The 26,855-nt window shown below is 39.7% G+C and overlaps 2 protein-coding genes and 1 long non-coding RNA gene across 9 annotated transcripts in view; 1 reads left to right on the top strand and 2 right to left on the bottom strand.

The window, feature by feature from the left end:
- Positions 1–19,707, bottom strand: part of LOC122406037 (orexin receptor type 2-like) — a 34,697-nt gene extending 14,990 nt beyond the window's left edge. Inside the window, exons 1-2 of one of the 2 annotated variants that reach the window (XM_043411191.1) lie at positions 19,141–19,707; positions 8,679–10,539 (exon numbers count right to left, since the gene is read on the bottom strand). In XM_043411191.1, the coding sequence (XP_043267126.1) occupies positions 8,679–9,173 (495 nt within the window). In that variant the 5' untranslated portion in view covers positions 9,174–10,539; positions 19,141–19,707. The remainder of the gene's footprint in view (positions 1–8,678; positions 10,540–19,140) is intronic. The other variant, XM_043411192.1, reaches the window with a different exon arrangement.
- Positions 19,708–22,946: 3,239 nt separating this feature from the next.
- Positions 22,947–24,314, top strand: LOC122407284 (uncharacterized). Its single transcript, XR_006260177.1, has 2 exons — positions 22,947–23,412; positions 23,859–24,314. It is a non-coding gene; the product is annotated as an uncharacterized lncRNA (long non-coding RNA).
- Positions 24,311–26,454, bottom strand: IFT43 (intraflagellar transport 43). Of its 6 annotated transcripts, none has more exons than XM_043413405.1 (6): positions 26,224–26,454; positions 25,745–25,926; positions 25,594–25,620; positions 25,482–25,534; positions 24,948–25,020; positions 24,311–24,664 (listed from the first exon to the last, which is right to left on the bottom strand). In XM_043413405.1, exons 1-6 carry the CDS (start codon positions 26,311–26,313, stop codon positions 24,442–24,444), a joined length of 648 nt encoding a protein of 215 aa, XP_043269340.1. In that variant the 5' UTR covers positions 26,314–26,454; the 3' UTR covers positions 24,311–24,441. The 6 variants fall into 6 exon arrangements, with proteins under 6 accessions (XP_043269340.1, XP_043269342.1, XP_043269341.1 ...); XM_043413407.1 differs by having other exon boundaries at positions 26,217–26,340; XM_043413406.1 differs by lacking the exon at positions 26,224–26,454 and adding an exon at positions 26,076–26,217.
- Between the last annotated feature and the right edge of the window lie 401 nt (positions 26,455–26,855).

Here is a 26,855-nt window from a genome sequence, read left to right as displayed (position 1 = left end):
TTCGACGAAATTTCGTCGCCGCGGTGAACGCTGCTTGCTCTCTTCCGGTTTTGGTAGCAGCACGGTACTGCATCGATGCAGAATTATTTTCGACTATCAGCCAACATTTTCAGCTCGTCCAATCAGAGAAGCCCGAAATTAGTAAAATTCAATTAAATTTACCATTTTACAAAGCTTCCTGTGACAAACGAGTTGTGAAAAAAACAACGAAGGATCGCAGATGAATTCAAATCTCTGTATAATAGGAACAGAATAATGCAAACACGGATGTAGTCCCGCTAATTCCCTGGTTCGGCTCAATATACCTCAGCATTACGCCAAGAGTCTCTCCGGAGATCTGGCTTTAGGTTGTAACGCCAAGGCTGCATATTCGCTGCATACAATACAGATTCTGATGGTATTAAACGCGGATGAACATTGTCCAGAGCAATGGCGAGTCGCAATAACCCTGCGCGAGTATTTTAATGGACGTGAACGAAGTAGCGATGCTCATCGACTGCGAAGCACTAGCCAAATTCAGCGGAGTTTCTACGTCGCTCCAAAATCATTGAAATACGTTCCAGGAGCCGGCTATTCTGCACGTGCAGTAATTGCACCGGCTGTGAATGAATAACTGAGCATTTTATCGAGAAACGTGATCGCCCTCGAGGGGAAAACAGTCCCAGTACAGAATTTCATCTCGGCGAAGCAATTAGCCAAGATGAGCTTGAGCTTTAACAAAATATCGGCGATACTCGATCTCAAAGTTGGCCAAAATTCTGGCATTTTGTCATCAGGATCTGACCGTTCGTGACGAGCCTGGAGGCTTCGAAAATTGGCATCGTGTCAAAAGAACGAGCTGGTACTGACACTTCGCTAATGGAGCAGACTCAAAACTTCCTACAAAAATTCCTTGCTCGCGGAGAGAAATTAGGAAGATACCGGAGAGCTGTTCACTTGGAAAAAGTAAGCAGGGAAATTGCGACTGACTCGTGTCTGCTACTCGAACCCTTTGCTTGTTATAAATAATGATAAAATAATGAACTTGCAACCGAGTGGACGGGGAACTCGCGCGTCCTCGTAACTTCATTTGTCGATGTCTGCTTACGTGAATGTTGCTAATGGTAGTGCGAATATTGGTACTTGAATATTAAAATAGGCTGTGTTTGGTAGCCCGGAAACTGTACAAATAAGGTTATGTTGCAAATGCGTTATTGTAATTCGAAAGAGCAACTGAACTTTTTTGCTCTTTTCATGATCAAAGATACGAATAAAATTTATTCTCGCAATTATTAAATTTATGTGTAACTTGGTTGTTGAGATTGATCAATTTTTAATACAATGATAGCGGTTAAAATACTTTCCTAGTAAAATCGTCAAGCAAAATGTTGACAACAGTCATTTTCTATTTATGTGCGTATGCATGTCTTTAATTTAAGACTCTCTAAAGTTGGGAGGATCCTATTTCATTAAATCCAAATGGTCGCACAGGAAGTGCCACAAGAGCCTGGGTATAACCCTTCAAAAGATGAGATTTTCGTTAATTTTCTCGACAACTAGACGGTAGATCCTATAATAATTCCAGGAATAGATGGACGCTGTATATTTCAAGCGTATTTCCAAATTTCGACTCTCAAAGTTGGAATTTTCGATTCCCATTAGATTCGCGTGAACTTTTTTAGCAGTTCGGCCGTTCTACGACTTGTCAAGTAAGCAAGTACTTTATGTTGATCAAGTTGAAGTCTAAATTATTAATAAAATTAATAAATACTTACATTGAGAATATTTTTATCGCAAGAATGTAATAGAATGCTTGAAAAATATCATAAAAGATAAAATTTATACTTCAACTTGACTAGTTAATTTATGAAAAAAAACGAAGCTACTATAGAAGAATGAAAGCACGTGCGAGTCAGCCTCAAAAATAAATTTGGTGAAATTCCTGCGATTCCTGACTTTGCCCAAAGTTTGATCAGCTGTTACCAGCAGTCCAACGTAACGACTCACATCCGCTTTCGAGACGTCAAAAATTGAAGTTTTCTCATGTTTTCTTTCTTTAAAGCCCAGTAAGGTAATGTGTTTTTTAAAGAAACAGAATCTCTGATGTTTCTTCACGATATAAACTTTTCCAAAGCTCCAACACCCTACAACTTTTTTACAATAAATATTACTGTGAGCTCTCCCGTAAAGTACCGTGTTAAAAAACCCAAAATTATGATTAGAATCATTCAAAATTTCCCCCGAAAGAGACCCCGGAACTGTGTACTTATCGCTATGAGACGACCTTAAACTTTAATTTACCGCAAAAAAATGGACCTTCGCCATAATTTATCGAACGACTGAACTACTTTAAGATGAAATTGCGTTGACGCAGCGAAAAATTCACCTCGTTAACGGCAACACGAGGGACGATCTTTTCAATGGAGTACCAACCAGCATGTTCCTGCCCTCACAAGGAAGATATCGAGAGATCGTCCTTTTGGCTCTGTCCGGCATGTGCCCATATTATGGGCACACGCATGATTGGAAGAGCGAAATCTCACATACTGTCACGTCCTGTTAGCGTATCTAGCACTCTATACGTGTAGCGTGCACGAAACAGTAGCCACACTGACAAGAGATCGAATGAGCTTTATTGAGTGAACGATAATGGGTGGCCAGCAGAATATAAACAATGGAGGAACGCGCATACGAACAGAGGCTCGGAAAATACTACTTTCAAGATGCTATCTGCTTTAATTATGAAACAGTCCATAAAGCTGGGCAAAGCGAGCGGTCTAACCACTCCCGTAACCCATGCAAAATTCAAGCCTTTTTCAGTGCTCGGGAATTCGTAATCACAAACAGAAGACATTGAAATTTCTACCAAAAGGCACCGAAAGTCTCTCGAGAATCAAGGATCTCTGGTCGCTCGTTTGAATCCAATTTTTCTTGGCCTCTTGGCTGGCTTCGATGAAACTAAAAATCAATGAATTTTCTACTCAATGTTTAACAAATCTGAGCGTACGAACTTTGTAGAAAACCGCCTTTATTACAAAGGTGGAAAATTGGCTGACGCGACGTAAATCTTCTTGTCAATATTTGATTCATACACAAAATGCGATTCCCCATGGCGATCCCTTAACGCAGAGCAAACACCCATTAATCGCTGTAATTGTCAAAGTGACTCCTCGACGGAAACAAACACAAATTTATCAAGCTTCGTGTCAGCTCGATTCTTCAGCTTCCTGCGCAAAGTGGACATAAAACTTGCACTGATAAGCTTCGCGACAAAGAGACCGAGGAAGAATGCCATCTTTATCTGAGACTCAGGCACCGGTCACTTTCGGAGAGCAGAAGCGTCGAGCAATAAGAGTGACGCGGAGGGTGCGGAAAGCGAGGGTGCTGCTCGGAGGGCCGCTATTCAAGGGTCCGCCGGGTTACTGTCGATGGAGCGGCATGGGTTGGCTGCTCCAGCAAATGAAATTACCAATGTGATTGGGTTAGGTGGTATTTGCCATCAACGTTTAGCTCTCTGGCACACGTTTGCCCAAAGTTTCGATACACTATCACGCGTTACGCATGCACCGAGTCAAGCAAGTCTACGAGTGTCGTTGGGCCACGGACGGCGGATCAAACTGCAGGCAAAGCAGCTACGAACGGCCCCCAAGTTTCCTGCGCTCTGTCACGTGTGTGTACCTACGCGAAATTTGAGGCACGAACTTGCGAGCCCGCCGAGCCGTTTAACTTCGACTTGCTACCGTTCGCAAATGCGTGCCTCTCCATTTACAAATGTTCGGAGGGCCATTTCATGTGGACTCGTCGTTCAACGCAGAGTCCTGCGCTTGGAAAAACTTGGATTGATTTCTCGATTTTCTTACAGTTTCAACTCCTCGCGGTAGCGGATTCTTTTGACTCCATTTTTTCGAACGTTACACGTACTCAGGGGAAGTTTACCAGAGCAACTGCGGGGTACCAACGTTGCTGTTGGAGGGGGCCTTTCATCCTTGGGCCTGGAACTTCGCGATCTACTTTCCTAGAGTGTGCAGAAATACGCTTACATCGTGTACTATTCTCTCCACCTTTCATCATGGAAGAGTTCGGTGTGCGATGCAATCACATTTTGTAAATATTTGATGATGCAGAGTCTGCGAAACGGGGGCTTGAAAACATTCGTTTGATGAGAAAATTCAAGCTTTTTATGGGGCAAGTATAACCTGGAAGTTGTGCGAGTCGAATTGATATTTGTTCTCTCGCGTCTTTGTGGTGGAAATTAATAAAAGGATCGCTCGCTTTCAATTTTCTTCTAGTTTTTTTTACTACGTTCAAACACCGCCTGAAATATTTACCGGTTCTATCAAACCTTGTAAGCCGACAGTTCTAATTCGGAATTTGCATTTATGATGATACAGCCATTGATTAAAATGTATAAAAATCGGGCGGAAAATCGAAAATTTTTTTATTAGATATTCTTCAAGTACAATGTCTGAAGAAGGATTCTCACGAAGTTTCATAAATATCGGAGCGCTAGGTCCGTAGCTGTGGGTATTTCAACCGACCGCCCGGTGCGCGCGCGCGGTCGTCTAATACTTCAATCTTTAAACGCGATTATCTCAGAATCGGCTTTTCGAAAAATACCTTTGCGGTGGACACGATTACTGAAAAACTATTAATCCGATCCGTACGAAATTTATACCACTTATTTATTACAATAATAGCCTAGGGCCTGGACGAAGGATTTCGTATTTTATTGGGAAACAAAATTGTACCAAAAAACGAAAAATTTAGCACCTCAAAAAATGAATTTGTTGTTAAAACTGTCGCCATTTTTTGTTAAATCAAAACTTTTGCGCCATTTTGAGAAATTTTTTGATGAAAAAAATTGTACAGTACATGAACATATGTACTAATGAACGTCGTTCACAATCTTTCAATTGAAAGGAACATTTTTCGAGAGTCTTTAAAACAGCCGATGGACACGTGATGGCCAAATGACAGGGCTCTTCATTTTTTCTGTCTCGCGGAGTACGCGGGTTTCAAGGGTTTCTGGGGAAAAAATCCTTGGAATAGACCGAAGGGGTGATCTCATAAAAAACGAGGCCCTCGAGGGGACTCGGGCCTCTGGGGTCACAGGACACGAGCGAAGACGGAAAACGGGCAGTCTTGCTTCACCGGACAAACCCTCGGGACCTTCCAACTTATTTTACTGATCAGAGTCTACTATCGTTTTGCTTCAAGTCATATCTATTTTTGTATTTTCTCATTTACGAATAGAAGAGTGTACTGTTCGTTGACTACATACATTTTCTTTTACTCTGAATAAATATTCTTCCTACACAATAAACATTTATTTTCTTGTCGAAAAAAAAAATCAAGAAAACCACGTTTTTTTGGCCGCTGCAAGTGTTTATAAGGCCTCAAACTCGAGCGCCGGGTAGAAGACTCGACACGTGTTTGGGTCTGTGGATCCTTCGGTGAAGAACGCGCGGAGCCAACTTTCGATAAAAACGTGGCATTGTTTGATAATATCGAATGCACGCTACGTGAGAGCTTCGAAATAAGACAATCGGCTTTATCGCCAACAGAATTGAAACAATTTGGCTTTCCGTGACGAAAGAAAAGTTTCGCAAACTCGTAACTCGATATCCATTAATTTCATGGATATTTAATACCGTAACAGTCGCTTTATCACGGAGGATAATCTACTCGAACGAAATACTGGTACGTGACAAATTTTCGTCAATACGAAGATTACCCGGATAAACGGTGAAGATACTTTGCTATTCGCCGAAGTCGTAACCTTGCTCTGTGACAATATATTTCCAGCTGAAATTACAGAAAACGTGGCTCCTTGTTCGTGGAAAATAATTGTGAGAAACAAATACGACTGCTGCATGGATCCATCGTTTACGAAGGTCTCTGCCAAACGGATAAATAAACAGAGAAATCTCGCAAGTCAACTGCATCAAATGAGCGAAGGAAATCCCTTTTCACAAGTTTCTATATTTACTTTACGAAAATCGCTCCAAATGAAAAGAATTGTTTATCCTCTGGAAAGCTCTTTCGGCACATTATCACAGAATTATCGTGGAAAACCATTCCTGCCTGGAAGCAACACGAACATTGGCTCATGAAACGATTGTTTTTTTTTTGTTAACGTATCAAGTCGAGTCATGCAAGTTTCATTGGACAGAAAAGAAAATACTGGAAAACGTGACTCTGAGGAGAAGCAACGGTCTTATTATTTTTTCATTCTTATCGATATCGTGCAGCAATGACAAAGATTTTTTCAATTGGGGCTTCCTCCGAGGCTTCCGCAGCACCGTCAACTGCTACGGCAAATGTAATTTGGTCTGAATCACACGAGTCGAAGATACGAATTCCTGCTTTTCTGTGGGCTCTACGGCAGACGTTTTTCCATCGGAATTAAATTTTCATACGCTGCGCTTCTTTTCAGTCCCATTGTCAAAAACGTGAGCGCAAGCTCCTCTAACTGGTTTCTTAGAACCTCGTATTTCCTGGGGAAAATCGATCGCCCTGTTTTCCTGCTTCCGGTGCTTCGAGGCTCACAGTAAATTGGAAAAAAAAACGATCGTGAGATCGATTCGTGCGAGCCCCTCGGCAACGAAACCGTTTTTCAAACCACTCGGAGGTCAGTGGCCACCTCACCGGGACAGACAACCCCATCACGATGGCAGACTTTTTTAGACCGCAGAAAAAATAATGCTCGAAATATTTTCACCGCGGTGAGGACCATTCTTCAAAATTAGCATCTCTTTCGGAGAACTTTAGGCAAGAATTGCGTATTTTGATGTATTCGACTCGCTGATTACGAATTTGATAGTTGAATCACAGAAAATTAAATTTTTTAAATCAAAACTACAGAAAAAATTACGAAAAAACTGATTTCTAGAAGGTTTTTCTGCGTTATTTCAATAAATATTGATCTTAGAGAAAAATGTTTGGAACAAGAGTTGTAGATTTTGAGGAAATACACATTTTATGTTCTGCACATTTTTTGTCTAAAACCATTAGTTTTCGAGATAAATTGGATAAAATCTGAGGGAAGTCTTCTGCTTCATCAACGAAAGATTCTGCGATGCCAGACGTTTCGAAAGCCAAACAACTCGATGTTTCATCGAAGTAAATCATACCCGAAGGATCGTGTTTTATGGGTGTCTATAAATTGGACCGATTTTTACTTCCTAATTGAAGATATTATCACTTTAAATTAAAGTCAGTTAAAGTCAGAGTTATTAATTCGAAATTTTAAATAAATTTTTTCAACTCATCTTTCGTGAATGATGCCGTTAACTTATCGAGGGTCCATCGCTGACTCAACCCGAAATTTCATTCGTCCCTGGCTAAAATATTATAGTTTTTTATGTAAAAAATCGCATTAGAGAGCGCAAAGGGAAATGGATCAAGAAAAAAGTGTTAATAAAAAGACAGAAGGCTGTGACAGGAATGACCCAAGCCAGGAAGAAACAAAATGCCGAAATAAGCAAATGTGAGGTTACGAGTGCTCATTACCAATTTCGTTTAATCTTTAACTCAATACATCTTTATTACTAGTAAGACAATCGTCTCGAATTTTTTCCCAGACCTTCATCTTATACTTCATTGTTAACCCTCGACTATTCACACCTCAAGTTTCTGGCGTAATAGTCACACTGGATCCAAAGTACCCCACTCACTTTGAGGGCCGATAAATAATTGAAAAACTCGAAAAAAAAATAAAATAAAAATACTGCAATCTATTTTGAACCTTTAAGAAACGACCATAACGATTTTATCCTACTCGTGTTATTTTTAATATTTAAAAAAATGTGAAAGAAAAGAATGCAGGAAAAATGACTTTTTTCACAAAAATTCATGTAGAAATCGTAATTTTCAATGTAAAAAAAAAAAAAAATCAACTCGTTCTATAAACCTGAGAAATCACGCTTCCAGGTAGTATTAGTTAAATGTGTCACGCTGGGGTGGATCGGACGATCCCAGATCTTCGCACGGTCTGCCTTGATCGACTACCAAAACTAAACTAACGAACCCTTTCAAATAATAACAACGAGGCTCTCTTCTCAAAGGTTCGAACTATTATCGACCGAGGGCACCACAAGTCCCAATTTCTCGAAATTCCTATTTTTGGCTAGATGAGAAATACTCCTCCCAAGGCCTTCCTCTTTATTTTTTGTACTTTTTCTCAATAAAAAAAAAAAATCCTATTTGGTATCGTCGGTCGAAAAACGACTGGGGTCCAATATACCCCGTGTGACTATTAAGGGTTAATGTGTACGTTTTTCATAAACTTCGTAAGAAGCGTTCATTACGACGCTGAAGTTTCTAACGTTGGAGTTCAACGAAATGAACGAAAAAAACGTATTTAATTCACCAATTTTTTATTTCACGAATCGTTGGTGCAGTTTGACAAACTACGAATCGCAAATTTGGCAGGGAACAAAATAGGAGAATTACTAGAATTATTTAAGAGTTTTTTTCGATCATTTCGTTGGACTCCAACGTTGGAAACTTCAGCGTAATGCGTTCATTCGTAATATGAAAAGATAAACGATTATTTACGCATATATACTCGAGTGTATTTTTCTTCATATTTAAACACGTTTTTAATAAAATTGTTTCGTGCACGAACTACGTGAAAACTTCAGTTGAAATAATTCAGAGAAAATGTGCCGAAGCTGTGAACAATCGGAATGACTAACCTGAAAATAGAGAATGGCTTTGCACAGTTTGAGTCCGAGGAACCACGTGTCAGTGATGTCCCAAAGGACCGTTGACGGCAAACAGAAAAGAATAACGAGAAGATCAGCGACGGCGAGGTTGACGATGAAATAATTCGTGACCGTTCTCATAGTGTGATTTCTGTAAACCGCGATGCAAACGAGGGAATTGCCGACGAGGCCGACGGTGAAAACGACCGAGTGCATAGCAATTAGTACAAAATCCAAAAAATGCGGTGATATATGAGCGACGATGAGATTCAGGTAGTCCTCGTCGCTGACGCAGTAATCGTTCGTGCAGTTATTCTCTGCCTCGTACATATCGTTTAAAGAATCATCGTACAATACGACCTCGTGGGTCGAATTTTCCACGTTCCCATGAATCGACGATTCGAGGCTCTCGGCGTATGGTAATTTCAGCAGAAATAACGCGACGAAAAAATCCCTCAACATGTTTGTCTTCGGGTGAAATTTCATTTTCGCATCCCAACTGAGACCCGCTCTTTTTACTGGGCTTTTAGTTATCGCTGTGCAACAGTCTTATCGGTATCAACTGCGCGAACGAGTTCGGCTCGACATCGAGGATCGTCGTCGTTTCGATTTGACGGAGACGAGCTCTGAGCTTCATATTTATTGCACCAAATGGAATCGCGCGTGCTCCGAAACCATTTTCGTTGCTGGGACTAAAATATGCGATTTTTCTCTCCCCTTTTTTTTCATGGAAATTATCGATGGAGTCTTTGATCGAAACGCAAACTCGGATAAAGTCATTGATTTCCGATCCTCGTACTTCGGATCTTCGCCAGAGCCAACGACAGCGAATGATTATTCGAACGCAGAAAAATCCTCGACTCTTTTTCTATTTTTCTCTCCTACGAGGATTCGGTCTTATACGAAATCTCGAGGTTGAATTCTTCGCTGTGCTCGCTCCGCGCACGTTGAATTCGCAGGAGTTTCAACCACTTTCCAGGCCGCGTCTTTCGTTAATTCTGCATCAAAAGTTAGTTAGAGCGATATAAGAAAACTGCGTGTCCCCGATGCCCTCGACGTTCCTTTCCAGCGATTTTACAGCTCTTAATTATCCAGAGACGCGGCAGCGTCTCGACGCCGCGAGTATTAAGAAGAAAATTTGCAACGGGCGCTTCAGCATCAAGTTTGAATCCAAATGCTCGCTTTCGTTCGAGTCTCAAAAATCCTGTAAATGGAATTTCTCCCTGCTGTCTGCTTTCGCTTGATATTTTCACAAAAATGTCTGGATCGTTGTTTCCTCAACCAGCTTTTACAGTCCTGTAAATAGTAAAATGCACAATGTCTTTTAAGGACGTTTCTCGAGAATGGAGACACAGGAGCGTGTGTCAATTAAATTTCCACTCGTATTTCCATCGCTCGGCCCCAGAAGACGCAATTTTGGTTGAAATTAAATAGCACCAAAGAAGCGTTTCGTCGTAGCGATAAATTCGTCCTGTCCGTGAGCTCACGCGATGGACGCTGCTCTTTAAAATCCCTTCATAATTTAACCACCCGCGTAGAGTTTCGTTGAGTGTTCAAAGTGCTAAAAGATCGTTGTGGCGATTGTTTCCACGCGACAGTTGTAACACAACAGTAGGAATCCTTCGTGAATAAAGAATAAAAAGCATTCGAGGGATTCGTCGTTGCAATTGTGTACTCCAACGTTCGAGGTCTCTTCAAAGGCCGCTTATTTCTCGTTGTCTGGCATCGCGCTCGTTCCGGACATTATGCGGAGGCTGATTCGAACGTTCCAAGGGCTGCTCCATCCGCTCATACTTCAATGAGTTTTCACGATTTAATACAGCGCCACGATATTGCTCCGTTTTCAATGAATCTGCAAGCAAAAAGAGGAAAGAGCTTTGTACACCTTTTGCGTTCGTAACGCTTTCTCTTTTTGTGTGTAATTCCTTTATACAAACGAGTTCAATCCAAAAAACGAGTCTTCTATCTCATTCTCATCGACCCATTTCACGCTCTTTTCCCACTGTAATTTATCGCACCTGAAAAAACGTCCCCTTAGATTTTCCATTCGTTTGCCGCAAGCGTGCCTGCTTCCTCGTTCCTGCATTCGATTTCTCTCTCTCTCTCTCTCTTTCTCTCTGTTTCGCCCGCGCGTTTGAAATTTATTGCACAAAACTAATTGGGGAGCTTGCGAGCACGCGCGATTTTCCTACCTCATCGTCACTATAGCTATGCCAAAGGACGACGTGCAAACAGTGCGCGTGCTGGGAGCAATACCAATGTGGTTTATGCCCACAAACGTGTACGCGTGCATCTGTTTCTGTTTATTACATTGACAGTGAGATCAATCGAGTTAGGTTTCATTATCTTGAGTAAATTTCCATCAGAATCGAATGAAATATTAAATCGATGAGTAGAATCGTCGTTCTTGAGAGGGGCGCTGGAACTCGGGAGTTGAAACTTCGAGCACGAATTCGTAGCAAGAAATTCGAATGAGGGGCTCGACCCCGGCACGGATGTAAATGAACAAACATTTCTACGCGCGAGTACCCATTCTTCGTCGTTTTCCATTCATTAAATAATCTGATTCATCCGAGACAGACCCGGGCACAGCGGAGCGAGAATAAATTAACATTCGTCGAGGGATAAAGAAAGAGAGAGGAAGAGAGAAAGTTTTAATTTTGGAAATGATGGATCGAATCGTTAAATCAATGAAGGATTCGACGAGCCATTCGGTTCTCAATGTGTTCTCGATGGAAGGAGATTTCGTCGTAAGAGAGCAAAAACATGAAGGTGCGCGAGGAAAACGAGGCCGAAAATTGGAAAATTCTAGAGGAAAGTATATACGGACGGGATTGCAGCATCAATTGTTCTGTCCACCATAATACAAAAAGACCAATACCCATGCCTTTTATTCAAAAGACTCAAGAATGTTTTTCTCTTTAAGGAAGTCGAGGCCGTACAGTCATTTTTTAGCCTAAAGTTATGACCTGTACCTTTCAACGACACTGAAGTTTCCAACGTTGGAGTCCAACGAAATGAACGAAAAAAACGTTTGTAATTCACCAATTTTTTATTTCACGAATCGTTGGTGCAGCTTGAAAAACTACGAATCGCAAATTTGGCAGAGAACAAAATAGGAGAATTACTGGAATTATTTGAGAGCTTTTTTCGATCATTTCGTTGAACTCCAACGTTGGAAACTTCAGCGTCATTACCTTTCAAAAGTTAGGCCAGTTTACAGTTTGGCAATGTTGCATACACTTTAAAGAAGAGTTGGGAAAAAAAGACGAAAAACTGGTGAAAGCTCAGTCGAAAACACGGACGGTGACGATCCCAGCCTCGAAAAACTGCACGGGAAACAGATTATTATTAATATAATCTCAGCAAATCTCATAATAAATCTGAAAAAAATTGACATTATTCGGCAAGCCTTGCTCACGTTGCCCGAAAAATTTCATATTTTTAGCATCATTTTTAACGGAGATATCACTGAATGTGTCTTGACTTCCAAGATTACATGTTATTTGGCCCAAATTGTTATTGATTTTTTTCAGCAACGACGCTCCTAAATTGTCTGAAAATTTAACTGATTTTTTTTTACACTTCACTTTATAAGATACAATCGGCTCAAAAGCGATGACATCATCTTCACGGAGAGACTTTTATACGAATATTTCGGATGAATTTGCTAAAGAAATTTGCTGTTTTGTAGCAGCGCTGTTCTATTACATTTCACCAAAGTGCATAGTAATTTTGATGCCGAAAATAGTTCTCTCAAATTTTACTATGTACGACAGGCAAAATTTAGGTCTGCGACATTCTTACGTCGAACGATCTATCGATATCCGAATGTGACTCGTGTCTTTGGCGAAATGTTAAAAATTGGTGAATTGAAGTGGACGAATTGCTTGAAATTTTACTATGTGCCACTGGTTAATTTTCATGTTTATATTCGCAACGCCTCATACAATTGGTGGGCGCGTGAATTTTGCTATGTTATTGAGCAAAATTTAGTGCGGTGAAAGGGAAAATACGAAACTGTGCAATCTTTCGTATAGCACAGAGAAACGACTGCTATGTTATCTCCTAAATTTTCATCAAATCGTTTCATTATTTACAATGTGTTTGATCAAAATTCGCTCGGTGTTGATTTTTGATATAGTACAGCGCGTTATTTATTATGAACTGTGGTAATGGGTTCCCAAACTTTTGCATTATTTGGCACACTCTGTAGCGATTATTATTATAGTATCGATGTGGTCCGACGTTACTATAAAAACATACTAATTTTTGCCATAAAAGTATCTCCGTGTTCTCTTTCTAATGCCTCAACTTCCTTGAGCACAGTAACAAAATGTTTTCAGTCACTTCAAATCTTTATATTGTTAAGCATGCTCGAGCAATCCTCAACAAAACTATGTGTATGGTGAAATGTCACACGTATTTCGGTTCATATTCGTGTATTTATCATAGAATTTACTATGCTGACAGAGAAAATTTGGGATTTACAATAAATTTGCGCTTATCGGTAAATGCTAGTTTGACACGACGAATAACACTCGAAAACAAAACGAAATATAGTTCTCACGTGCAAAACTGTTTTGAACTGAAGGGACGAAAAACTGGAGAATTCAAAAAATGCTATACACTGTTTGTAATCGGTGCCTAAAAACTTTGAAAATTCTTGAAAAATAATGTATTCTTCAGTATACGAAACGAATCCGCAACGTTGGGGTCCAACGAAATGATTTATAAAAATCCCTCCAAGAATTCCAGCAATTCTCCAATTTCGTTCCCTGCCGAATTAGCAATTCGTAGTTTTTCAAGCTGCACCTTCGTGAAATAAGAAATTTGTGAATTACACATGTTTTTCCGTTCATTTCGTTGAACGTCGCAAACTTCGGCGTCGCGTATGCCCCAACACGAGTGGATCAGACGAACAAACGTAAATAAATAATGACACTGGATCCAATATAATAAGTTTTCACGAGTAAACTTAAGCGAGGATTATTCCGAGAGTAGAAATTTACCGCCATTAATCATTTTTAGCACGTCGTGCATGTAACACGCGTGCCATTAACAAGGCAAATAACAGAAATAAATTCCAACATCATTTCGCATGAATAATATATCGCAGCATGCGGCTCTTGCACCGTTTTTATACTCACGAGAAACGAGTTTTTGACCAGGAGAGAAAGAGAGAGGAAGTGGAAATACAAGCGTCGTAAAAGGGCGCGTATAAATAAACTGGAGTTTTCATTGCACGTGCTGTCGACTCGCTAATATTAACTTCATTCTCAACATTCTTCAGCGCATTGTTTCCAGTCCTCCATACTTTTCCATCTATGACCTAAACGCGAACCTCGCATCATTCCCTCGAAGCGTTTTTTATCACGCGAGAAGCCTGTTTCTCCAACGAGCGAACGGTCCTACCAGCTTTTTAAATGTTTTCCTCGTCTCTATTGCCCCTCGACCCATTTTCTCGTCTTTCGTTTCTTCCTTTCGCATTTTTCAATCGTACTTCCATCGCAGCACGATTCTTGCAATGAACACCGTGTCAGTTTCATTAAACAAAACGCGCTTTCAACTGACAGTGCTTCACGCTGGCAATGCCTCGCTGGCAAGCCAGCACCGTCGATTTTACGATTTCACCAAAATCTCAGTTTTCCTTTTACATTTTCATAGCCACGGCAAGGATACGTGGCGATCCATGAGCGACTACGAAAAATTGGAAAAAAAGAAAAAACGTCATGGAACATTTGCTTCGTTCGAACATTTCGCCTTCGCTTTCAATCCGATCGTTGGTCGCCTATTTTTTCGAGATGTTTCGATCAAGGATCGAAACATAGAAAATGGAGTAAAACTGCTCGAGTAAACGAATCGATCTGCTCCGGCGTTCGACGCTTTTTATCGTTTTTCCTTTTTTTGGTTACGAAAATATCCGAAAATATTTATTCGACGGAATAAAGAAATGAAGCAAAGTTCAACGATAGTCAAATTCGTGAAACTCCGTCCAACTTAAATTTCGTCCACGCCATACAAAGCCTCGTACATCGTATTCGGGGCTTTGAGCCCGAGACACCCATTGTTGGAAAAGTTTAACGGTCGAAGCCGTTAGTCTGTGCGTATCACAAGTCTGTTTTCGTGACAATTATCCACGTAACTTATGGCGTGGCTCGAGTGCCTCGAATTTCTTCATATTTATTACAAACCGATAAAGTTTGTTTTATCGTCGCCTGAGCGGTGCGAGGGCCTCCGTCCCAGCTGCTTTTCGTCTCGACCTTTTGGACGGCGATTCGAGAGGGACGAACGTCGAAAGTGGGATCGGTGAAATGAACGACTTTCGAGGGCTTTCGTCTGCCAATAACTCGCTTCGTTTAACGTGAGAAAACTCGCAGGAGGCTCGAGAAATGTTCGACAGATTTTTTCTAGTCTCCCGCCACTAGAAGCGTTGCTCAATTTCAGACCCCGAGCATGACAACCGCGATGACAGAGTGTCACGCGCACTGTCTCTCGAGTTTAGGAAAGCAGGAACCGCGAGCTTTTTATAACTCGCGGCAACGAGACGCTTCTTCGCTGCCCACCGTCCCGAGACGGCTTCGAAACTCCTCGCGTGAAATGTCGCTTTTCGTTAAACCTTCGAATTCGTGATCTCGAATCGGTTGAATCAGCGGCGGGGAAAACTTATCGACCTAGTTTCCGACTGCCCTTGGAAGCCCGGTGGGCTTAGCTTCCGAAATACGGGAGCACCGTTTCGTCCTTTCGTCGCTTTTGAGCTTGCAAATTCAGTGTTAACGATACGAACGAGGCATCCGGAATACGAGAAGCACAAACGATGCCCTGCGAACACCGAACTTAGGGAGAAATTAATCGACTGCGAGTACGAACTGATTGCGAGGAAAAAAGCGATTTTTTTCTTCGATCCTGATTCACATTTTGTTGCATGACAATTTTGCGAGCTTCTTTTCTCTTTGAAAATTTCTCGTTCTTTTCGACCTTTTCAATAATTCTTTTCAAATTTCTTACTCATCATTTATTTGCGGACTTTCAAGTCGCTCCGTTAAATATTTGGTTGAATCTCAAAACCCGAATAAACTGAACGTTGATCGTGAGCATAAAACAATTGATTCGTTCACTTTGGTAATATTTTGTCGTATTGAAACGAATTTGTTCAGCGGCAGCTTCGTTGGCTCAACTAATACAGCGAGATCGTCCAGACTTCAAATATTTCTTCAATTTCCAATACCTTTGAAAAACTCTTCAAACAACATTATTTACTCGGTGTAGTTAGCCGAGTATTTCGAACTTTTTTTCGATTTTCATCGGGATTTTTGAAATTATCTTGAACTAGCTTTTTTATTGCATTTTTCGAAAGTATCGTACTTAAATTTTACTAAGATCCGAGCACCCGCGTGTACTTTGAGCGACGTTTACTCGGCTGTCCGAGCCCGCAAATACGCTCCGGCCAGCACACGCGTTTTTCTCAAAATTACGTTTTTGGACGGCTCGTCGATCGAATCTCCGAAACCGTTCGACCGATCCTTGGCGAAATGTTATCACATGTTCTTTGTGACTGTAGCTGGAGCGCGTACCGTAAGAATTTTGAAATTTTTTTGCAGAAATCTAATTTTAAATTTTTTACTAATTTTCTAACTAATATTACTAATTTTTTGGTGATTTTTTGAAAAACTTGCCGCCATTTTGTTATTTTTGAAAAAAATCAAGATACTATGCGCTATGGCCATTCGCCTATCGAATCTAAAACCACTTTTAGTTCTTTTCTCCGATCATCCATTCCAGAAATTTTATCAGCAGGGCTCACCCATTTTTTTCGACCTGTCTTCTCGCCCATTTTTCTGTGCAAAAACTGAGTAAAAAAATATTTAAAAACAACTTTTGTGTATTTTTCAGACCCAACAACGCTTTTTATATCCACACTGTTAAAAAAAAATTCTTTTTCCAAGTAATTCAAATTATTTGAGGGAAATTCATTGGCTACTAAAATATTTTCATTTGGGTTGGATAAAAAAATATTTTACGTCCAATAAATCATTTTTTTGGCACTTATTGATTAGTCGTTATAATAAAGGTTCTTGAAACTAAATACCGTTATTTAAATTAAATACAGAATTGCTGCCAATAGCAAATAATATATTTTCGTGGTAAATAAATAATATTTTTGGTGGCAATATTTTATTTTGATGACATACATGGAAATTACTCATGAAAAATATGCAATATTTTCCATTGGAAACACGCAACGTACTTGAAACAAGTAATTGACTTTTATTCCAGCAATCACATTACTCTTCGGTATAAAAATAAAAAACTTTAATCGAAAAAATTTGTATTCCAGGAAGAAGAAAGAAATTACTTTCTAAATTAAGATTGTACATTTTTTTCATTTCGAACAAAACATACTTTGGCTGCAAAAATTCGAAAGCTCTGTCGAAATTTTTATTTAGTCAGCCGAATTAAATTGACGCATTGTTTGTAGTGAACGTGCAATCTCGTCTATTAACGGTCCATTATTTTTAAGAAATTTATATTTGTTTTCATAAAAATATTAAATTTATGTCAAAAACATATTTACATGGAAACAATAATGAATTACTAGATAATATACAAGTAATTCATTTATTTGCATTAAAAAAAAGTTAGTTGTTTGAAAAAAATTTTTTTAACAGTGCACATTTATCATTTATGCCGGCGAAAAAAAATCGTGAAAATAGTTTTTTTTCCGCCCGTTTAATTAGAGTAAACCCCTTAAAAAATCTTTCACTCGGTGTAGGTTACAAAGGTTTTTCGAACACAAGAAATTTTCTCTTATAAACGGGATCAAAGGAACAAAGCAACGCGAAAAGTCAACGTTGCTCACAGGGATTGCCGGGAAAGAGTTGCGTGTCGTGCGGCTCTAAGGATTTGACCCCTGCCTCGATGTTATTTTGAAAAGTGTGAATTCCCCGCATTCGTGTCGACTCAGCTTTGTGGACAAACACGTCAAAATATATTATTCTCCCTCGACATACGTAATTTTGCATCAGAGAAATATTTATTTGTTTTGTTGTTCTCTCGAGAGCGAATCGAATCGAGAACGCGTCATAGCTGAGGTGTTGTTGGTCTCCTCGCAGTCGAGTATGCGACGCTCGTCAGTGATTAATGAATGTGCCGGCGCTCGCGTGATACACCTCGGCGTAGAGGCTCGACACAGCAGTGTAGAAACTTACGATAATACAGTGACGAGCTCGAGAGGACGGTCAACTGTGATCGTCCTTCCCTCGTACGTAGTTGGATTCACCAATCTGTGAAATCTCTATCACTGCCTCACGATCAAACGCCACTTGGAACACACGCACGTGCCAAACGTCATTCCGATCCTTGTTTGATTCGTTTTATCCCTTAATTGAGTACTTTGTGACTTTTTTTTAATTTGGCATTGAAATTTTACGTTTCTAGAAATATTTGTTCGAATGTTCGGTAGAAATTGTTGTGAGGAAATTTGGAAAATCGTTGGAACGAAATTCTGAAATTTCCGATTATACTTTATCGTGTTTCCAAGATTTCCTCTTATTTTCGCACCTTTGACGCATTAGTGTAGAATTTCGATGAAATGTTCGTTAAATTTCGGATTAAAAGTGCCGTTCTTCTGACGGAATTTTTTTTCCCACTCTTACTGACGGTGCTTCCAAAAATTTAGTCTCTTCCTCGGAATCCTACTCGACTTTTTCACTTGAATTCCCATCTATTCCGATACACTCATGCGGCATCAAAACACAGAACGAAAGCTGGACAATCTTCGAAGTGCACTCTCCTGGCCAATCCTCTAGTTTGACTTTTTTGCTTCGGTTCGAAGCCCTCTTCAAAATTTATAAAATTCTATACTCTGATTCAAAATAGTACAATTTTTCCAAAATTTAAACCACCAAATTATAGCATTCGAGGAGTGTTTGCGGTAAATATTTTTGGGGAAAATGTTAGAAGTAAATATCTCATCAATTCGGAAAAAAATCGATCGAAATAAAAAACACCATTTGTAAGCCTTCTCGATATCGGACACGTGGGCCTCAAAGTTTTAACAGAACGATTTCAACAAGAGCAATATTTTGCAGTTATTACATCCCGTGCAGAATGATTCATGTACAAAATGTTCCGGGTAGTGTGCAACGAAAGTCAGGCCAATAAATAACCTCAAACAAAACATCTCTGAAAGGTCGTTGGCTCGTTGGCATAAAAAGAAACATCGCATTTTTACGTAAAGAAAAAAGTGACTTTTTGTTTTTCAAACTCTAAAATCACGTGTAAATGATCCATCGTTGACAGAGGAAAAGTCACAAAATTCAATGCAAATAACGACAGAGTAGAAACGTCGAATTGCTCGTCGTTGGAAAAGAATAATAACCAAATGATAAAACTATTAATTCGACATAGAAAAGCTCAAACATGAAGCTTCAAATTGACGGTTAAAAATCACCTGAAGCGTACCAGTCGTCCGAGTCGTCGAAAAAAACGTCGTGTTTTGGTAAAAGATCACACACTGCAAAGAAACCAAGGGCACGGAACGAAAATAAAAACACTCAACCACGGCGAATAAGTTTCGATCGTTCTTTTATTCCGAATATCTATTTCATTGGTATATTAAAACGAAACTTCCGAACACCGCTGTGCAGCGTTCGAATGTCATAAATGTTCACTCGCTACAACACTATTCGTCACAATCTGATTTTTGGGTCGGAGTCATTTTGTAGTTGACGAGAGACGCGTTCTCTACAGCGGACCACGCTAAACTGCCAAGAGTGCCAAGTTCCTTGTGTGTTTCGAACGCTCGCGCCACCCGCGACGTTGGGCGAACACTCTGATAAAGATACTCGCACGCATATTCCATCAAATTTTTCATATTTCTCGAATAAAAAACCGAATTTAAAAGCAGTTGAGAAACACTCGAAATGTAGACGTTTCATTAGGAATTTCAAAAGTTTTTCGAAGCGATCGAACAAAAAAGATGGTCAAGTTTTTCTTGACCACAATATCGACACCTTTCCTATAATATTTATCCGCCCGTTCGTCCTTTCCTTTGGAGACACGATCACACCTTTACGAGGTTATGCGTCCGAATTGCTCTTTCGGTACTGTTACCTCTTTCTCCCGCGCTCTCTCTTTCTCACCGCAAAATACGACAATGTCACGCTGATAAGTTCCGATACGTCACGAGCACGCAACACGCATGGCACCACACCGTACGAAGCGCTGAGCCTCCGTTCTCCACCCCTCATCTCCGTTCGTAGTCGCCACGAATTATATGGATCTTTATGTGTTTATATACAGTACGAGTAATTCACAGCTGTATCAAATGTCAGCGTACAGGCAATACCTTCGAACCTTTTACGATCGCACGATAGCAGCGAGGGAGATAAAGATTAGTCTTTCAATTGTTTTTCATATCGTTTGGATAAGAATCACCACTTTCATTCTCATTTATTCCCCAAGTGAACTGTTCTTTCGTGAGATATGACACGTGTCTCATGACACACGTTCGCTGAATCATGAGTTCATTTTAATTAACATAATTATCATCTGATTATTTTTACACGTATAATTCGAGTTGTTATTCGAAAAAGTTGAATTTCAATTTTCATAAAATTTCATGTGTTTTTTAATCTCTTTTGATTATCGTAAAACGGGAATGTTTGACTTCTGTTATATAAACTTATTTCGAAATTCCATGAAACTGCTACGTGTTTTAATTGGTTGACCTCCGAAGTACTTTTGTAACGGTCGATATTTTTGACACGGCAGCAATGCGGCCGTCATTATTCCATTAATCGACCACCCCATCGGCTAATGGACGCACAACGACACCTCCGATTATCTGGAAATTCGATGATCCCAACGGCGGGTCACCCTGTGATGTACACGATGTAAGAAACGGGAGATTGAATCGATTATAATCACATGGCTAAAACACTAGGCTCGACCCTACGGACGCTCTCGGGACCTGACATTTTTTGAATAATCGAACGAGGATACGAAAATCTCGGAAGGGTAGAGAAAAATATTATTCAACGAAAAGAAACTTCGAAATAAAAACATCGAATCAGCAGCGACCATGAGTGAAAAGCTCTGCACGCGGAAACTTTTCTTCGATACAATCATGCAGTAAACTACCGATCGAAAACGCACGTACCGTGTGAACAAAATCTTTGTTCGAACTCAATCCCATTACTCTCCGGTCTTTCGAAAGCGCTAGTCACGCCGTGGATTATTCGAGAACTATGTGCGCCCGTTGAAAAGATCGTGCGTGATTAGTAATTAGTGAAAATCAAGGGAGTGTACAAAAAACCGCGTAACTTTATCAACACCGGAACACTCAGTGAATTAGCATCGAGTCTTATTCGTAATGAAATCCCAAGACGGAAAGAAAAATCGTCGAAAGCAAAAAATTAATCAGGTTAAAACGTTTTAAAAAAAGAACATAACCTCAACCAATTAAAGACAGAGTGCAATATATATTCGAACGTGTGGCTCCACCTAAGATGTCTGCGAAAATCGACAAAAAAGTTTGCTCTCTAATCGAAAAGAATTTGTAAACGAATGTCTATAAATGTGTCAAATCAGATAATAATTGTTGGAAATAAGATCGCGGTGATAGTACAATGTTTACTTTCGTTTCATGTTTTGCGTATGCGAAGCAATCAATGCTTCCATCTATTCTCACTTGGCCATTTGTTTCGTGCTCGCCTCCGCGGTGTGCGGCGACGAGTCTACAAAACGTGACTCTTCGCCCTTTCCATCCCAACGTATCGCGTGAACAAGTTTGTTTGTTATTCCGAGTTGAAATAATATCGAGGAAAAAAACATGTTAAACTGAGGCCGTGTTTCGATATTGACTGTGAGCAGTGTAATCCCTGTACCAAAGCACGTACTCGCAGTACACACAGTCAATATCGGAACACGGCCCGGATTATTTGAGGATCCCCTCTTCGATATTGGTGCTGTTTGTTTTTTCAAATACAATATTTATTATTGGATTTTTTCCCCATTTCTCCCCCCCCCCCCCTCCACCCCAGTGTAACGTATTTTTGTAGGTCTGCACAAATGATTTCTTCAGCGCGAATTACACGGAACAGCTTTCGACCTCCTCGTTCTCCCCTTTGTGTGGAATTTAATATCGTAAGACACAATGAACGAAACCATACTTCCAGTTAGGATTTGTGTCATCTTTTTCAGATGAATATATGATCAGATCAACAGAGGATTGGGGAGGGAAGCTCGTTATTAATAATAAAAATTATGACTCGTGAATTTTTTCTCGTCAAATGTCTTACTCAACCTCATTTTCTTTCGCCGTAAAAACAATTATTGTAATCGATCCTTACCTTAACCCATCTTTAATGACTCTACTTTCCGAGAAAAAAAGTTTTATCATTAGAGACGGGAAACATCCATATTTTTATTGGACAATCGATCGATCCGTGGGCTTCATGTCTTGCGTGTGGAAGAAAGAGCGATTCGGGACGATGTGTTATCTACTTTAATGGACACCGGACACCGGACGGTCTCCATTGAAGTTTCAAAGATGTAATAATCATTTGTGACGAGACTGAGATCGTATGAGGGGGGAAACTCTACTTTATTTTTAGAATGTATTCAAATAGAATAACTCGTAGAAAAAAAACAAACATTGTGTTCGATGTTCTCTTTGTTGCCGCAGTTTTTGGACTCGTCAATCAAGTAAATATAGAATAGTTCGAAATTTGAACTCTACTTCGTAGAATTAAATTTTTGATATTTTGTCTATGATTGATAGGTTTTTAAAAATAATTTGCTGAAAATGTTTGAAATTGAAAGAATTTCACGCAACTCTGATGGTGGGAATGGAATAAAAACAATAAAAATATTTCTGTCATTAGCTCATTTTTCCAGTTCATTTCACACAATTTTTTTCATGCAAATATTGTTTGATAAAACGTAACGAATTTTCATACTGTCGCGCAATACTTGAAAGAAATGTTCTTCTGTCTTATTCACCCACCGTTTGAGCTTTTCTCATACGAAGGATTGACAAGGAGGCTAGAAACTTCGTTTTACTGACTGCAGTATGGCTCTACGAGTTGCGCTATTCGCCGGCAGTGGCGCCACTAATCGGACCGAAAATTGAAGCAGCCTCAGTCCTGAGCTTTGAGCCAAGCTCGTAACGCGTCGTGTTATCGTAAAATTTTGAATGATTCTAGTTCAATACACGCGAATTTTAATGAATTTTTTGAAACTATTTGAAAAACGAAAAATTGGGTGTGTCATTCTGTTCCCTTAAAACGAAAACAATTCGGACGAGCTCGATTATCATCCGAGCATCGATTCATCCTTGGAAGGCAGTCGAAGTTGAATTTTCTCGTGTCAGATGGCAAAAATGATGAAAACCCTGTGTAGTTTCTCGTAAACGGTAGGTTAGGGTATCAGTTCCTTTAAATAGACGCTCAACGAACATCGCCATTGGAAGTGTGTGCTAGTGATGGCACAGCTGAACATTGATCGCTAACGTAGATATATATGGCAGATCTGCTCAGTGGGTGTTGTCACGTGGTCGCTTCAAGTAGCTTGTGTGTTCGGCTCCCGATGCGCGTTTCGAACCTCCATGGTGTCTCGGCACCATGGAAATATTCGAGCGCCTGCACGGTTGAGTCCTCACGTCGCTCCTCGAACTACCGCGATTTCCAAATTGGGGGGCAAATCGAATAGGTCAGACGAGGTAATATGTCGCTTCCATATACAGGCACTGCGGAAAAGCAGTATGCCATTTTTTTTTCGTTATATATTATTATTGTTCTTCCTAATTTTGGTGAATCTTTATTTTTATAGACAACTCTTAAGATAATTCTAATATTATATAATATTTAAATACTCATAATATTTAAAACAAATTTATATTTATATTCTATTAAAATCGGGTCGTTTTTGTGAAGGAATTTCAAACTGCATACAAAAACCTAACTTTCTGACTATAAAAAGGCATATTTGCATAGAAATCAATGAAATGCTGGAAAAAACTGAAATTCCTATACTTGAAACTTGTAGTAATAAAATACTCAAAAAAAAGTTGCACTTATCGATATTTCCTAACTCGCTACGTCGCTACGACGAAGAGACGTGACAGCAAGGCAGCAGCTGAGTGTACTCCTAACTTTAATTTGACAGATCAACGGAAAAGAGGTTAAACACTCCCGAGTGGTCGAGTGGAAAAAGACGGAGAGAACCGGCGTTGCCAAATTGTAAACTTTGAGATGCTCGCGAATCGTTGGACTGACTTTTTTTTCATTTTTATACTTCAATGCGAATTTAAAGGATTGCATAAGGAAAATTTGAGTTATTGGAAATAATTTTTTCCCATGCGTCAATAATATTGGTTACAAGTCTCAAGTTTTAGCAGAATGTTTATTAATGAAATTTTTCTTCGGACTGATTAAAAAAAAAATGTTGGCATTTTAATTCCAGCATCTAAAATTCTTTTTCGCAATAATAAAAATTGTTTCTGAAAAATGTTGAATGAAAAGGATATTTTGACAGCACTGTTATCGAGGACTTGAAGAAAATGATGACACTCGGCAACACGTGTGAACTTTGTTTCGAATAAATGTTATTTCAGTAAATCGATATATTTTATTTATTGAAAACCACGATACAATATATTTGATCAAATTCATAAAAAATTTATCTGACTGATGAAAATACGGACGGAAAAATCGTTTATACGTTGATAAAACGGCTAAATAATTATTGGCTACGAATCAAGGTTGGATTGTGCCTCGCTATTCAGCTCCGAGGATATCTGTGTAAATAAGACATCCCAGCTCCACATTTCGTCCGGCTCTCTGACCAATTTTTCCGGATAAAGTCTGTCGGTCAAGAGTGACAAGTCGATGCCGTCCAGATAAGCGAAAGCTTCGTTCTTCAGTAAATCCTTGTCGAGTTCTTTGTAAGCTGCAACGCGATTGACTCCGACTCTGAAATGTTTCAGTCAAAAACGATAATTGAAATATTCATTTATCTCCATTTCAAATACAGATTTTTGAAAATATTTTGTAAAACGATTTTTCGGTCATCTGAATTTTGGATTTTTTTTCAATTCATCACAGCAATGTTTTACAATTTAATTTCGACGTTCGGTACGCGAGAGTTTGGAATTTTTGTTAAGCATTCCGAACCTCGTTTGATCCCAGAAATCATAAAAGGATGTCGCCACGAAACAAGTGGGGGAGTAAATTCGCGTCGAATTGATATACTCACGATGGAGCGTTTGCGATTTCGGGTATTCCATTGTCCGCCTGGATTTCATCCAGATCCGGTATGATAGGAATTTCTGTGAAAATTTGTATCCTCAATAGAAAATGTGAAAAATTAGCAATAAAGCTTGTTTTAAAAGAAAAAGTGAACTCAGTTCGACTACCGTGAGAATAGCAACGCCAAAAACTTTCTTAAGATGATGGATCAGTCGGTAATCACAACCGTGAGTGCGAAAGAGATAGCTGCAAATTTTGAAAAGGAAATTTTTCCATATCGTTCGTCTGATCGAAAAAATAAAAATGTCATCGGATTTTTGCGATCGTGCTGCGTACAATGACATTTTTATTATTTTAATCGGACGAACGATGTCAAAGAGTTTCAATTTCAAAAATTCGAGGTGTGATTACCGACTGATCCATCATCTTAATTACAAAGCAATTTAAATATTCACGAAATAAACTCGTTTCTCATGACACTTTCGAGTTTTCCGATCCTCATTACCCGAACGCGAATTAATTTGCCTTTTCATATCCTTACCATCGTCCGGTTCCTCGTTTTCCGTGGCCCTGAAGCGTTCTCTGAGGAACAATCTACATTAGTGATAACCGATACCTTGAACCACTTGAAGTTTTTACGTTCTTCTACTTACTGTTCAATGATATTGGAGACTTTCACTCTGAAAAAGATTGTTAAAAAAAAATATAAAATGTCAAACGTGTGTACAACGATCATTTGATAAGTTGAAAAAAAATATAAAAATGAGAAAATGTATCGAAACGACACTGCTGATTTGTACTCACTTGTTACCCTTGAATTCGTCGCCCCATCCGGTTTTTCGGGTACGAGGTGGCGCCACCGGTGCGACTGGCTTGGCCGATTTTGCAGAAGCGAAAGATCCAGGGCTGTCCAACATATCGTCGTCCGATTTGCCTTCCTCAGTTGCATTGCTTTGACCTGCCCTTCTCCCCAATCTCGGGATCAGCTGATTAAAATAAAAAAAATAATTCTCGACCGTTGATAACTGTTAGTTGCAAGGATGAATAGTAAACCAAAGTAAACCGTTGCGACCAAAATACACGCGTTCGTTGAGAAATGGAACGAGAGAATCGACGAGCGGATGCGGAACTTAACCTTCTTCGAAGCGACTTCGAGATCCGAGCCCCAATCCATGACAGCTAAGTTTTTTTTTATTCACCTCTGAATGACACTATGATTTTTCGAATGAAATAAAACTGCGAAAGAACCCGAGCGTCTGCACGATATCGCTTTTACCCTTTACCATGACTCGGTGTTTGCAAGCAGTTTCCATGGTTACTCTGATCAGGTAGTGGGGGAAGTCAGGTGAACGATCTCCGAAGATCAAGGTCATCTCAGGAGCATCGCGATGTATTTTTCGAGAAATTTTCTTAGCTCTCGGTTTTCATCGAACACGAATTGACGTTAGTTTTTTTCAATAGAAAAATAATACATCGAAAAGACGACTGAATCACAACACTGCGTTTAATGCACTCATGTATTTTTCAAAAGATCTCTTACTTACCGGTGGAATGAAGTTTCGAGGCATCACTATAACTTCAGCTTTTTACTGCACTGGCGCCACTGACTGACTAAAAATCCGCGAGCCGAAGACAACCGAAGATACCCCCACTCCGCGTAACTCCGTAATAAAAAAAATACACGAGTTTATGCCAAATTCATAAAAATGGCGGCCAAAAAATCTGGTTGTGGATATAAATAGTAGTGTGAAGAGTTTTGGTCATTGAATTTTGGACTGCGTGCTGGAGGCAAGGACATCTCGGAATTATTGCTAATTTCAAATCGACAGGTGACTCGATATCCGTAAAGTTGTGTTGCAAAAACGGTCGACTTCGCAGAAGTTTTCCTTCGAGATCTCGGGATTTGTATTCAAAA

The sequence above is a fragment of the Venturia canescens genome, chromosome 2, assembly GCF_019457755.1.
Source record: "Venturia canescens isolate UGA chromosome 2, ASM1945775v1, whole genome shotgun sequence".
In the NCBI taxonomy this organism is placed as follows: Eukaryota; Metazoa; Arthropoda; class Insecta; order Hymenoptera; family Ichneumonidae; genus Venturia; species Venturia canescens.
The sequence above is the reverse complement of the archived record's forward strand: the minus strand, read 5'-3'. Positions and strand labels throughout refer to the sequence as shown.